We start from the raw sequence: 14,209 nt of genomic DNA, 5'->3' as shown, positions 1-14,209 counted from the left end.
TTTCTGTCTGAGATGTCTGTGTACATCCTACAACTCAGAGTCTTTTTTAAGGAAAGTTTCCTTTGAAACAGAATGGTCAGAAAGGAGAGGGCTGCTGTCTCTAGTCTCTGTGGGAGGGTAGAACCCTAACTTTGATAATCACCAGGCAACAGCACACTGGCTCAATCATATTTACACTGACCAACATTTTGTAGTTTTCCACATGAGTCCTGCTCTCTCCCCCTTCTGATTCCCTTATTCTTCTTTAAAAGGCCCAGTCACCTCTGCACAAATGCAAGTGGGGTTCAGTGCTTTCCCCCACTGTCAGCAGTTACTGAATAAAATCTGTTTTCACCATGTTAATCAATGTCCATTTTGTTTATCTTTAACACTATCATTCTGTTGCAATATTACACATCAAGAAGTCTCTGGAAAACTCTACTGTACATTCGTGAGAAAATGGGAGTGGGGGGAAAAGCTATTATTATGAACTCATGGGTTTTTTTCCTTCCTTTTCAAGTTTTTATTTAAATTCTGGTTAGTTAACATAAATAGTAAAATTTGTTTCAGGTGTAGAATTTAGTGATTCATCAGTTACATATAACACTCAGTGCTGAACTTAGTTTTGAACTCACCAACTCACAGGGTCTCAGGAAGCTCCAGGGTGTCCCTGGCCCACACTTTGAGAACTACTGCAACAGACAAACGTCCTATAATATAACCAAGGAGAAAACAAAAATATAAGTAGTAGAAAATTAAAAATTGAAACAATAGGGAAACATCATGCATTGAAACTTCAGCACTATTAGAACCAGGAGGAAAGTTGTGCCCAGTGACTCATTCCATATAAATACATGGGGCTGCTCTAAGATAACAGACTCAACCCTCCCTCATCTTTTCCACCCTTTTGGGGCTGCTGCAGAGAGGAAGGCTATACTTCCTCCTGGGACTTCTCTGCCCACCGAGAAAGGAATAGTGCCTGGAAATTGTGTGGGAACCCAGTACTGGCCACATTCAGTCTCCCGGAGACTGCCTGATTCATGGTTCCCACAGCAGCTCCTGCCCTCTGCTCAAGTCAGTGAAGATGCCTGACAAATGCCCCTCCTGGTGCTGCTGACCCCTGCCGCGCTGGGCACTGGGCGGGGTGGCAAGGGAGATGCCCAGCATTGCCAGCTAGGACGCGCAGGCCCCGGGTCTCAAAGCAGGGCACCCCACTCCCGCGTGGACAGACGCGCACCTTCAATGGGGGCTGGAGGAGCAAAGGCCACCTAGGCGCCGCGGACGCGCGCAGACACGAACCCCCACCTGCCAGGCTGGGAGGACGGACGACCCCTAGCACCAGGGTCCCCTCGGAGCCCGCCCCGGCGCCACAGCCCTCGGCGGCCCCAGGCCGCCGCCGCCCGCCGGGCAAGCCTCGCGGGGGTCTGCGGCAGGAGCGCCCCCAGTGGCCGGAGGCCCGAAGGAAGGACAGTCCCATTGGCCCGAAGCCAGAAGGCTCTCATTGGTCGAAGGTTCGACGAACAGAGGTTTCCATTGGTCAGGCTCTGAGGCACGCCGCACGGCCTTCTGGGAGTTGTAGTTGCAGCGTCACCAGCGCGGCCGCCATTGTCCCGCGGGCGGCGAGTGGAGTGGTCCCTGAGGCGGGGGCTGCTCTCGGGTTTACGGCCGCTTTGGGCTCCTGTTCTCGACCTGTCGGTCCAGGATGAACCCCGAAGAGGAAGCGACAGCACTGGAGATGGCTACAGGGCTGCCAGCGGAATGGCTTCAGGTAAAGTAATAATAATAACGATTGCAGCGGGTCCAGCGTCTCCCGCAGGTATTGGCCCTTTAACCCTGGCAGCGCACGGTGAGCAGGGCCCGGGCCTTATCCCCCTTTACACGTGAGAAAACAGGCGCAGTTCAGGGCGCGCTGGCTGGCCCGACTGGTGAGGGTGGAGTTTGGATTCGAACCCGGGCCATCAGGTCCCCCAGTGCGCATGCTCCCCTAGTACGCCAGTTTCCTTGTTCTGGGATGGGGCTTAGTATCATTTCCTAGGACCAGGTTGGCCCGGCTCCCGCCGATTGCTTTCCCCGCGAAGGCCATCTGCCATGTGATGGTGTCAGTGGAGCGCCGAGATGGCAGGTATTTCCGAATAGAAATGCTTTAATTCACGGAGCCAGCAAACACTCCCCGAGAGCCCTGCTCTGCGAGGCCCCTGGCCAGGGGGCTGGGCACAACCCCTGAGGATGATGACAGGTCACCAGGCACGGCATAACTGGGGCGGGAGCGACTACCGGGGCTCCTTCCCAGCACCGCTCCCTCGCGGGGGCTGTGGGCGAATTGCACACTGGGCGGTCCGTGCCTGCAAGGCCATCTGGGAAGGTCCCTGTTTCAAAGATCCTGCAATTGTAGACAAAGTGGCCGCTCCCTGTGTTCTCCATAAAGTGCTGTCTCCACGTGGCAGAAACCAAAAATAATTCATAATTCCTGAAGCTCCGCATCTTTGAAATTCTGGACTTACTGTGTTTTGTTGTTGTTTACCAGGATTTGCATTATTTCAGATTTTGTATGCAAAGTGAGATTATTGATAACCTTAGATTTGCATGTTTTCAGATATGTGTTATGCAGATTTGCATTAAATCACACTTTAGTGGGGCACCTGGGTGGCTCAGTCTGTTAAGTGTCCGACTTCAGCTCAGGTCACGATCTCGCGGTCCGTGAGTTTGAGCCCCGCGTCAGGCTCTGGGCTGATGGCTCAGAGCCTGGAGCCTACTTCCCATTCTGTGTCTCCCTCTCTCTCTGCCCCTCCCCCGTTCATGCTCTGTCTCTCTCTGTCCCAAAAATAAATAAACGTTAAAAAAAAAATTAAAAAAAAAAACTTAAAAAAAATCACACTTTAGTGGGGCACCTTGGTTGAACATCTTTTTGTTTGTTTGTTTGTTTGTTTGTTTGTTTTTATTTATTTTTGAAAGACAGAGGATGAGCCGGGGAGGGTCAGAGAGAAAGGGAGACCCAGAATCTGAAGCAGGCTCCAGGCGCTGAGCTGTCAGCACAGAGCCCAACGCGGGGCTCGAACTCACAGACCGTGAGATCATGACCTGAGCCATAACCGACTGAGCCACTCAGAGCGTCTGACTCTTGATCTCAACTGGGGTCTTGATCTCTTGGTGGTGAATTTGCCTCCAGCTGGGCATGTGAAGCCTACTTTGAAAGAGAAAAAAAATCACACTTTGGTCTGCAGTGGATGGAGGGGGTGGGGCAGGGAATGAGCAATGTCAGTGTAAAACAGTAATTAAGGCAGTCAAAACAGATTTTATTCAGAAACTATTGCAATAGAGGGAAAGAGACTTCAGTATAGAACTGGACTCAATTCCAAATACTACAAGTAAAAGTGGGAATTTCTAGCTGGGTTCTGGGGTGGGTATAATTCTTGCCAAACTGACCTAGGGATTCTTGCTGAAGCAGGCTAAGTGATCAGATATTACCTGAAGGATTCTGTGGGATGAGGACTTTGAAAAGATACAGAGAGTAATTAGATATGGTGGGTGGGGATTCTGACTAAACCAACTCTTTTTTTTTTTTTCTGACTAAACCAACTCCTATGAAACTAGGTGATGCAAAGTGGACATAGAAGCCCAGAGGTCAAGGCCTAGTTGAGAAAAGGGTTCAGAGGAACGAGACTCTCTCAAGGAGAGTCTGTCAGCAGTAAGATAAAGTGTATTAGTTATCTGTTGCATGTAACCCAAAAACCTAGTGGTCTAGAACAACAATAAATATTACCTCAGTTCTGATAGCAGGAACCCTTGAATGATTTAGCTGGTGGTTCTGGCCTAGGCCCATGAGGTTACCATCAAGATATCAGTGTGGACTGCTGTCATCTGAGACTTGACTGGGGTTGGAGGATCCACCTCCAAGACAGTTCACTCACATGACAGTCCCTCCCCATGTGGGCCTCTCTGTGGAGCTGCTTGAGTGTCCTCACAACATGGCATCTGGCTTCCCAAAGAGTAAGTGGTCCAGGAGATGGCAAGGTAGAAGACCCAATGCCTTTTGTGCCCTGGGGTCAGAATTTACACACTCATTGGTACGGTATCCTATTGGTTGCCCAACTCTATTGGTTGTCAAACCTGCACAGTATAGGAGGGGACTGCATAACTACACAAGGACTGGGGACCACTGGAGGCCATCTTGGAGGCTTGCCACCACAGGAGGCAAGGAAGTCGAGGGCGTTGAGGTCCAGTGTATAGCTTTCTGTGGCTGCTGTAACAGAGTACTAAAGACTTGGTGGCTTAAAGCAATACACATTTATTCTTACAGTTCTGGAGGTAAGAAGCCTGAGATCAGTTATACTGGGCAGAGCCACCCCTGGAGGATCTAGGGGAGAATCGGTTTCGTCACCTTTTCTAGCTCTAGTGGCTGTAGTCCTTGTATTCCTTGGCTAATGGCCCTTTGTCTGTCTTCAAAGCCAGCAGCATGGCATCTAGCCGTAGTGGTCACATTGCCTTTTGTCTTCTGTAGTTAAATCTCCCTCCACCTTCTTAGAAGGACTTTTGTGATTGCATTTAGGGCCCACCTGGATAATCCAGGATAATTTCCCCATTTAAAAATCCTTAATCACATTCACAGAATCCCTTTTGCCATTTATGGTAACATTCACCAGCTCCAGAAACTAGGACCTGGGTATCTGTGGAGGCCATTACTCAGTCAACCATAGCCAGGCTGAAAGAGGCCATCCTGTACCCAAAGGTGAAAAGGAGCCATTCAAGATTTTTTAAAGCAAGTATAGCTTGGGTTTGAGAAAGAACATTAAAGCATCTGGGAAGGTGGGGGTAGGAGAAATACTGAGAGCTAACTAGGATGCGGGGAGGGGGCCAGTGACCAGGTGCTGGATGATGCCAGGGTGGCCTGGTCAGCTGTGGGAGTGTGTGGAGTAAAGGAGTCTGATAGCCCATCTCTCCAAGCACCAGTAGTGCAGAACAAGAGGAGAGCCACAGGGGTCTGAGGTGGAGCAGCAGAGAGGGCCATGAAAAAGCAAGGAATGGGCTCCTGCTAGAATTCCAGGAGGAGACATGAAGGACTCATGTAATGCCACTGAGAGCTCTTATGGCCTGGAGAGATCAGTACTCAGTGGGCCTGGCGCCTGGGCTGTTACTGAGGACCCATGCAGAGTGGGTGATAGTTGAGGGGGCGAGGCAGGGAAGGCAGGAGGCACAGGGAGCATGTATCAGAGCTGGAGGACCTGAGTGGGATATGAGGACACGGGGACAAGAACAGAGACTTCTGTTCCCAACCAAAGGGTTCTCATGCTTCCTGAACAATTTTTGTCACAGCTGTATGCCACCTGTACTATAATTTCTTTAAAATTTTAAAGCCTTCTTGTGTTTTTTTTAACATACCCCTTTATAATTGAGGTATTTAGTAAGTGATTGTGATTTGCATTTCCCTGGTAGCTAATGATATTGAGCATCTTTTCAAGTGCTTATTCAGTATTTGTATATTTTATATTTTCTTTGAAGAAATACCTATTTAGGTCCTTTGCCCTTTTTAATTGTGTTGTCATTATTATTGAGTTGTAAGAGTCCTTTATATTTTCCAGATACAAGTCACATACAAGATTTGTGATTTGCTATTATTATTTCCCAGTATGTGGATATTTTTTTACTTTATTTTTTTACTTTATTTTTTTAATTTGAGAGAGAGAGCACACAAGTGGCGAAGAGGGGCAGAGGGAGAGAGAAAATCCTAAGGAGGCTCCATGCTTAGCAAGAGCCCAAGGTGGGGCTTGATCCCACGACCCTAGGATATTCACATGAGCCGAAACCAGGAGTCAGATACTGAACCAAGTGAGCCACCCAGGTTTCCCTCTTTTCATTTTCTTGATAGTGTCCTTTGAAGCACAACAATTTTTAATGTTGATGAAGTCCAACTTATTTTTTTCTTTTGTTGCTTGTGCTTTTGCTGTCAGATTCTAAGAACTCTTCACCAATCCAAGATTGTGAAGATTCATTACTATATTTTCTTCTAAGAGCTTAATAGTTTTAGCTCTTACGTTTGTCTTTTATCCATTTTGAGTTAACTTTTTATATGGTGTGAAGTAGAGGACCGATTTTATTCTTTTGCATCTTGTCCTGTAGAAAGTGTTTCACAACCACTTATTCCCCATCACAGCCCCCAAGGAATGATTCTTTGAAAACAGGGAAGCATGGCAATAGAAGTGGTTACCTGCTCTATACTTCTTGAGGAAGAAGTAGCAGAGTCAAAACTCAGATCCAGAAATATCTAGCTTCTGACAGTGGTCACACCGAGCCCACAGAAGGGTTTCGTTTGTAGGACATGTTTTAGATACGTTGCATCAACTTACAAAAATTAAAAGTTTCATTTAAAAATGTGGCCTAATTTTCAGCTACTCACTAGAGATGGGCAGTTCTGACCATATGAGGCCTGAAGTTCCCCCATGATCAGTTGGTTCTGAGTCCCAGCTGCCCCTTCAAATAGGGCATATATTACCCATCACCTGCAGTGTCACCTCTCACAGGTTAAGTACCCTTGTAGGCTCTTCCAGTAGCCCACTTCAGTCTTTGATGAGCCTGCCTGGTCCCTGAAGATAGGTGAGTTTCTGACTCCAACTATAAACCCCCCTTTTCAGGTAGGATACTGAGTCTTGCCTTGAATCTGAGAGTTATTTAATGTATCAGTTAGATGTTACTATGTAACAAACTATCCTAAAGGTTAGTAGCTTAGACCAGTAACTGTTTCTTTAACACACAGATCTGCATGTCAGCAATTTCTGTTTGCACCTGCACCTGTCTGAGATCAGTTGGAGGTCAGCTGTGGGTGGCTTCCATCTTGCTGGGATACTTTCATATGCCCTCACTGTACAACCTAAATGTGACAGTCCAGTAGGTGCCCAGTGAGACCTGACTTGGCATTATTCAGAATGTGCACTCTCTCAGGACACTGGCCTGCCCATCTTCTGCTTCTCCATTCCTCCTTCTCTTCCTAAGAGCACTGATGGGGGCAGTCCAGCTGATCAAGAGTGTGTGTGATATTTCAGGAGCCGGTGACCTTCCGGGACGTGGCTGTGGACTTCACCCAAGAAGAGTGGGGACAGCTGGGCCCCGCCCAGAGGACCCTCTACCGTGACGTGATGCTGGAGACCTTTGGGCATCTGCTCTCTGTGGGTAAGGCCTGCTTCCCCGGCTGATGATTGGATTCCTACAGTGACTTATTTTTTATGGGTTATAGGTCATAGGGCCTCTGGTATGAGGACTTGATCTTGGGCTGGGGGACAGGGATCTTGCATTCTCATTCCTTGTGGTACATACAGGCAGGAGGAGGTTTCTGCCCTTTTCTGTCCCAAAGCAAAGCCGTCACCTTATTGTGAGATGTCCCCATGCCCTATCAGGAGTGTAGGGCTGGATTCTGAGCTGGTTCTTTCTGTGGCAGGTCCCCACATCCTGTGTCTTTCCCTTGTTCCAGGGCCTGAGCTTCCAAAACCTGAAGTCATCTCCCAACTGGAGCAAGGGGCTGAGCTGTGGGCAGCGGAGAGAGGAATTGCCCAGGGTCACTGTCCAGGTGAGAAGCTGCCAAGTGGGAACTCCTAATAGGAGCAGCCCAAGAGGCGACTACAGATGTGCTGCTTGGAAAGGGTGGTGTGTCAGGGTCCCCAAGACCCCAAAGAGCCAGTGATTACAGCGAAAGAATATAGAGGAAAGTCGGCAAGGAGAAAAGGCAGATGGCGTGAAGTCCAGAAGCCAGCCAAGATTCCACAGTTCCTTCCTAGTAGAGTCACACTGTACATGCGTAGTTCCCACAGTAGTGAGTTGTGACGACACATGAGGAATGCTAGCTCCCAGGGAAGCTTGTTAGAGGCTCAGTGCCAGGGTGTTTTATTGGGCGCTGGTCACTTAGGCACCCTGTGCCTGGCACAGACCAAGATTCCAGACGCGCAGGAGAGAGCAGGTGTTCACCGTAAACCATACTGTGGGCACAGTTTGGGCACAGTGAGCCACTCTTATCAGTTAGGGTGGTGGGAACTCTCTTGAAATCCAAATTCCCACACACAGCCCTGGGCCAGTCTCAAAACTGGCCCCTCTAAGGATGGTAGCCTTAGGCCTGCCCTGTTAGCTTTTCTCTGTGTAGGAGGTCTGCGCCCTGCTCCTGTGTTCTCTGTTCTTCTCATCCGGGCTCTCCCTTCTCTGAGCAGAGACCATCTGCCTCTCCTCCAGTGGTCAGAATCCCACCCTGTCCTCCCTCTCATGTTCTCTCTTGCCACCTCAGTGTGCCCTTGCCACAGGATCATTTCTAATGTGTGAACTGGCTCTCCATCTTCTCCATTTTAATCTTTCATGTCCAGATTCTGTAAACCTGTTCTCCACACCCTTGTGTTCTCTCAGCAACAAGGATTGTGTTCAGCTCTAAATATCTGAAACCTGGGCTAGAGTACTCAAAAAAAGAAGCAATTTTTTTCACAAAGCAGCCACTGCTGCCTCAGACTCAGTATTCAGTGGCAAGGCTTATGGTTCTGATTCTTCTGGCCTTTCCTTGAGGTCATGGCATGGGTACAGCAGCTCTGGCCATCACATCTGTGCTCCAGGCAGGGGGTGTGGATGTGGGAAGAATAGTGCCAGTAACATTTCACCCCTTTTATCTGAATGAACTCCAGATTTCGTCCTTTGAGGTCTCCTTGGTCAGGACTGGGTCACATCTACCAGCCCTTATGCCACTAGGGAGTCTGGAAAGGAGGCCTAGATTGTCATAATTGGCTTATGCCTGTCACAATCCCTTCTCTGGGACTGGTGCATTGGTACCCTGAAGTGCGTTGGAAGAAGTAGGCTATGACAGTGGGATACACGGCCAGCAGTACCTGCTGCTCAGCCTCTGACACCACCCAGGGCTTTTTGACCTGCAGGGAATCACATGTACCTCCACAATGAGGTGTAGCCTATTACCCGAGGGCAAGGGTGAATCTGCAGCAGATGCAGAAGTACCATGTCTCCTCTGAGGCAAAAGAGCCTGAAGTGCCCCACACGTTTGACATCCTCCAGTCCCCAGTGCTGGCCTGCACCCCCAGGCCCTGAGCTAACTCCTACCAGGCTAGTCCCCTTCTGGATGCCATGGTCCCCAGCAGACCATAAATTTCACCATGTAAAACGTACAATTTAGTGGTTTTGAGTATATTCACAGATTATACCCATCACCACTGCCAAGTTCGAGGACATTTTAATGGCTCCAAAGTCACCAATTAGCAGTACCATGATTTGTTTCTACCCATATAACACTTGTGACACCAAATGTGTGGGGTTTTTTCCACACCAACAAACCGTTTTCCAACTCTCCAGTTACTAGCTGGGTGTCCAACAATTAAGTCCAATTCTGACACTATCTACCTGGAGTTAGTGTAGACCCCACAGCCTGAGGACTCTGTCTCTTAAGAATGCCTCCACTTCAGATGCCAGTTGACAAGTCAGGGCATCCCATACCTCTGACTGATGAGCTATAAATCATGGGTTCCCATGACCCTCTCCTTAGGTTCAGTAATTTGCTTTTACAGCTCACAGAACTCAGGGACACTATTTATTACTGGTTTATTACAAAGGATAAAATGAACAGCCAGATATCAGGGGTTGGGGTCTGCTGGCTCTGGAGGTGAAGGAAAGGGCCATGGAATGTAGTCAGTCTCGTGAAGCTGGAAATGGCACGGAAACAGATTCTCTCCTTGAGCAGCCAAGAGTCATCCAGCCCTGCTGATACCTTGACTTGGGATTTCTGACCTCAGAACTGTAAGAGAAGTGTGGTCTCTTAAGGTGATACGTTTGCAGCACGTTGTTAGAGCAGCTACAGGAAGCTGATACCCTTGCCTTCGCTGCACTGTAAGAAAGTGGGGAGCCCGCCTGCCTGCATGCAGTTCTTGTTCTGAAGGATTCTGCGACCTGGGCTGGTCCTCCCAAGGTGTCCTACAGACATGAGGGTACCTCTACTTGGATATCTGACCTACCAAACTTCGGTTTTCTAAAACTGGGCTCATTGTCTGCCTCCCAAGCCTGCTCCTTCGATGGTTTGCTCAGTATCTATTTCCCTGGCTCCTGAGGACTGGGCTTTTCATGTGTTGGGGTTGCAGTTTCTCCCCAGCATCAGGGGCTAGACAGTGAGTATTTTAGGCTGTGTGGGCCAAGTATACTCACTATTTGTTTTCTGTTCTTTCTGAAACGAATTACCATAAACTTAGCAGTTTAAAACAACACCCATTCATTATCTCACATTTGTCAGTCCTGACTGGTTTGTCTGCTCCAGGTCTCACAAGACTGAAGTCAAGGTCCTGACTGGGCAGGGAACTCAGAGAGAATCCAATTCCAGGTGTGGTCAGACAGAATGCAGGTCTGTGTGACCACAGGATTGAGGCTCCTGTTTCCTTTGAGACTGTTGCGGAGGAGTTGTTCTCAGGAAGTGCACCCATTTCCCGACTGAAGTCCTCCTGTGCAGCCAGCCTCTCCCTTTTACCTCCTTTTCTGCTTTTAAGGGCTCTGGAGGCCACTTCAGGCCCATCCTGATAACCCAGCATCATGTCCCTATTTTAAGGCTTCAGGTCAGCTGATGAGTCACCTGCCAAGTCCCTTCATAGCAGTACCTTGATGAGTGCCTGATTGCACAGCCAGGGACATCTTTAGAATTCTGCTTCTGTCATACACCCTTCTCTTTTTTTCCTGCAGCCCTTAAAAACAAAAAAATACTCGTAGTTGGGGGCTGTAGTCTGCCAGCCCCTTGTCTAAGGCCAGTGCCTGGGCCTGTGGCAGGTACTTGGGAGATTTTTGTCAAATGAATGAAAGCATGAGACTGTTTCTGCAGACGAGGCCCTTGGTGTCCGCACAGGAGCAGGACTGAGATTTTCCTAGAGGTGGGAGGAGTAGTAAGGATGGAGGCCCAGCGTGTCCTCTCTGTGTTTTTTCCGCCAACTCCCTCAGCTCTTTGGTACTCTTTCAGGCTGGGAACCTGGACCCGAAAGCCAAGCGTCACCCAAGAAGCAGGGCCTTCTTGAGGAGGAGCCATCCCATGTTGCAGAAAGGGAAGGCTTCTTGAGGGACACGCCCTGTCCCACCACACTAGGGAAACACTGGGAACGTGAGCGCCAGGTACAGGTGCCTGAGAAGGAACAGGATTTGAGGCGATTGGAAGTTAGCCTTGAGGAAGTACCAGGTCAAGATAAAAGCTATGAAAGTTTCAGACCTGGGGAAAACAGTGTCCTGAATGCAAACCCAGATCCATCCTCGGAGACTTCTAGGAGAGACTATCTCTGTGCTTACGACTCACAGGCTATAAACTCGGAAGGTAACTCAAGCTCAGTCCAGCAGACAGGCTCGTCCGGCAAAGGGCCGTGTGACAGCAGTGACGGTAGCAAAGTTTCCAGTCAGGCCATTCCCATTACAGAACTCACCCGAAGCCAAGTACAGGATAAACCCTACAAATGTACAGACTGTGGGAAGTCGTTTAATCATAACGCACATCTCACAGTGCATAAGAGGATTCACACGGGAGAGAGGCCTTATATGTGCAAAGAGTGTGGGAAAGCCTTCAGCCAGAACTCCTCCCTGGTTCAGCATGAGCGAATCCACACGGGAGACAAGCCCTATAAATGTGCTGAGTGTGGGAAGTCTTTCTGCCATAGCACACACCTTACTGTCCATCGGAGAATTCACACCGGAGAGAAACCCTATGAATGTCAGGACTGTGGGCGGGCCTTCAACCAGAACTCCTCCCTGGGCCGGCATAAGCGGACACACACCGGGGAGAAGCCATACACTTGCAGCGTGTGTGGGAAGTCCTTCTCACGGACCACGTGCCTCTTCCTGCATCTGAGGACACACACAGAGGAGAGGCCCTATGAGTGCAACCACTGTGGGAAGGGCTTCAGGCACAGCTCCTCCCTGGCCCAGCACCAGCGAAAGCATGCTGGGGAGAAGCCCTACGAGTGCCGCCAGAGGCTGATCTTCGAGCAGACGCCAGCTCTGACAAAGCATGAGTGGGCAGAAGCCCTCGGCTGCGACCCACCTTTGAATCCAGATGAGAGGGCTCACCGAAGCGACAGGCCTTTTAAGTGTAATCATTGTGGGAAATGTTTTATTCAGAGCTCGCACCTCATCCGACACCAGATAACTCACACCAGAGAGGAGTCCCAGGGCCGGAACCGGCGACGGCTTGAGCAGTCCTTTGCCCGGGGCTCGCACCTTGCCCGGCATCAGCACACACACTCCAGCGAGAACCCTGGGGGTGGGACAAAGGCAGGACAACCCTCGAGCCGAGCGCTTGCCTTGTTTGACATCCATGAAATCATGCAAGAAAAAAACCCCGTTCACGTCATTGGGGTTGAAGAGTCTTCCATGGGTGCTTCTGTGTTATTTGACATCAGAGAATCCTCGTAGGAGAGAAACTCTACAGATGACTTTTGAACCACAGGTACAAAAATGTGGTAAGTCCACATAGTGCATTCACAGAAAGGGGGACTGGGGGTAGAAACGTCTAAAGCGACCTCTGATTCTTAAAGAAATGGTGCTTCCCAAATACTGGAGATTGATGGTTCTCAAATCTGCCAAGCCCAGTGCCCCCTTTAACCACACATGTTTTGTGCCCTTCCCTCTATTACTGCAAAATGAATTAATAGGTAATGTAACCCACACACGTACTGTAAAAAATCAATATACGGCCCCTTTTTGTAAAGCATAATTAAAACAAAAGTAATTTATGGTAGAGTGATGTGGACTGAGTTGGTGCGGTATCTCTCCACGTGACTGTGTGGGCCATTGTGCCTGAACACCTACCTGGGGCATTGCCAGTGCCGTCTGGCATATGGGATATGGTATCGGTCATGGAAATAGTCCGAGTGGCATTCCTCTATGGGATGTGATTTTCCTAAGTGGTGACTAACTCTTGCAAAAGTTTTGGACAAAACAAAATACCATTGCATTTCTGGAAAATTCTGTATAAAATTCTAAGCGTGCAGGGTTAATTTGTGTTTCTATGTGAAGTTGACTTAGGATCTCAGTTCACACATGACAGACTTGTTTCACAGATTTGTACATGGTCCACAGGAGCCAGCTCTGCACTTCACAAGAGCACACTTGGCCCCCACCCACATGTCAGCTGCACCCATGCCCAGAGCAAAAGACAAAAAGGCCCCCATGAAATTCTGCTACATTCCCTGGGCATGTCACAGATCCTTTTGAAAGCCGTTGCCTTGAAATTGCCAGTGTTGCTTAAGCCAGAGGTTTTCCATCAGGGGTGGATTTGTCCTCCAGGAGACATCTAGTGATGTCTGGAGACATTTTTGGTTGTCATAACTGGCAGAACAGAGGGGTGCCACTTGGCAACCAGTGGATGCTGCTGAACACCCTCTAATGCCCAAGACCGTCCCTCAACAAAGAATTACCTAGCCCCAAATATGCCAAAGTAAGGAAACCATGCCCAGAACTACAGCCAACTTTTCCAGAGTCTAAATTGATCAGGGCTGCACTAACAGTCCTATACCTTTGATTTTAACAAATGATATCATTAACTGATTTATACCCAATGTGTCTAGGGGCGCCTGGGTGGCTCAGTCGGTTGAGCGACTGACTTCGGCTCAGGTCATGATCTCACGGTTTGTGAGTTCGAGCCCCGCATCGGGCACTATGCTGACAGCTCAGAGCCTGGAGCCTACTTCTGATTCCGTGTCTCCCTCTCTCTCTGCCCCTCCCCCACTCATGCTCTATCTCAGAAATAAATAAACATAAAAAAAAAACTTTATACCCAATGTGTCTTATAGTAGTCTTTTTGACCATTTTGCAGCATTCCTAATTGGTGTGAAAAAAGAAAAAGAATCTACTTATTTTTCTGAGTAATCTAAATTTTAGCATTGTAGGGGCGCCTGGGTGGCTCAGTCGGTTGAGTGTCCGACTTTGGCTCAGGTCATGATCTCGCGGTCTGTGAGTTCGAGCCCTGTGTTGGGCTCTGTGCTGACAGCTCAGAGCCTGGAGCCTGCTTTGGATTCTGTGTCTCTCTCTCGCTCTCTCTGCCCCTCCCCCGCTTGTGCTCTGTCTCTCTCTGTCAAAAATAAATAAACATTAAAAAAAAGTTTTTTTAATTTTAGCATTTTATCATGGACATCATAAAACATAGATAAGCCCTACTTTTGACCATTCCTCTTCCCTTCCCCATCAATGGTGTGGGGTGCAGCTTTGGGAATGTTCTACCTATCAGTGCCCTATGTGGAGGGGAGCT

At 48.8% G+C, this 14,209-nt stretch overlaps 1 protein-coding gene across 1 annotated transcript; it reads left to right on the top strand.

The window, feature by feature from the left end:
- Positions 1-1,561: 1,561 nt before the first annotated feature.
- On the top strand, positions 1,562-12,700 carry ZNF8 (zinc finger protein 8). The gene is made up of 4 exons (XM_006940741.5): positions 1,562-1,747; positions 7,014-7,140; positions 7,439-7,534; positions 10,940-12,700. Exons 1-4 carry the CDS (start codon positions 1,682-1,684, stop codon positions 12,373-12,375), a joined length of 1,725 nt encoding a protein of 574 aa, XP_006940803.2. The 5' UTR covers positions 1,562-1,681; the 3' UTR covers positions 12,376-12,700.
- The last annotated feature ends 1,509 nt before the right edge of the window (positions 12,701-14,209 follow it).

The sequence above is a fragment of the Felis catus genome, chromosome E2, assembly GCF_018350175.1.
Source record: "Felis catus isolate Fca126 chromosome E2, F.catus_Fca126_mat1.0, whole genome shotgun sequence".
NCBI lineage: Eukaryota > Metazoa > Chordata > Mammalia > Carnivora > Felidae > Felis > Felis catus.
The sequence above is the reverse complement of the archived record's forward strand: the minus strand, read 5'-3'. Positions and strand labels throughout refer to the sequence as shown.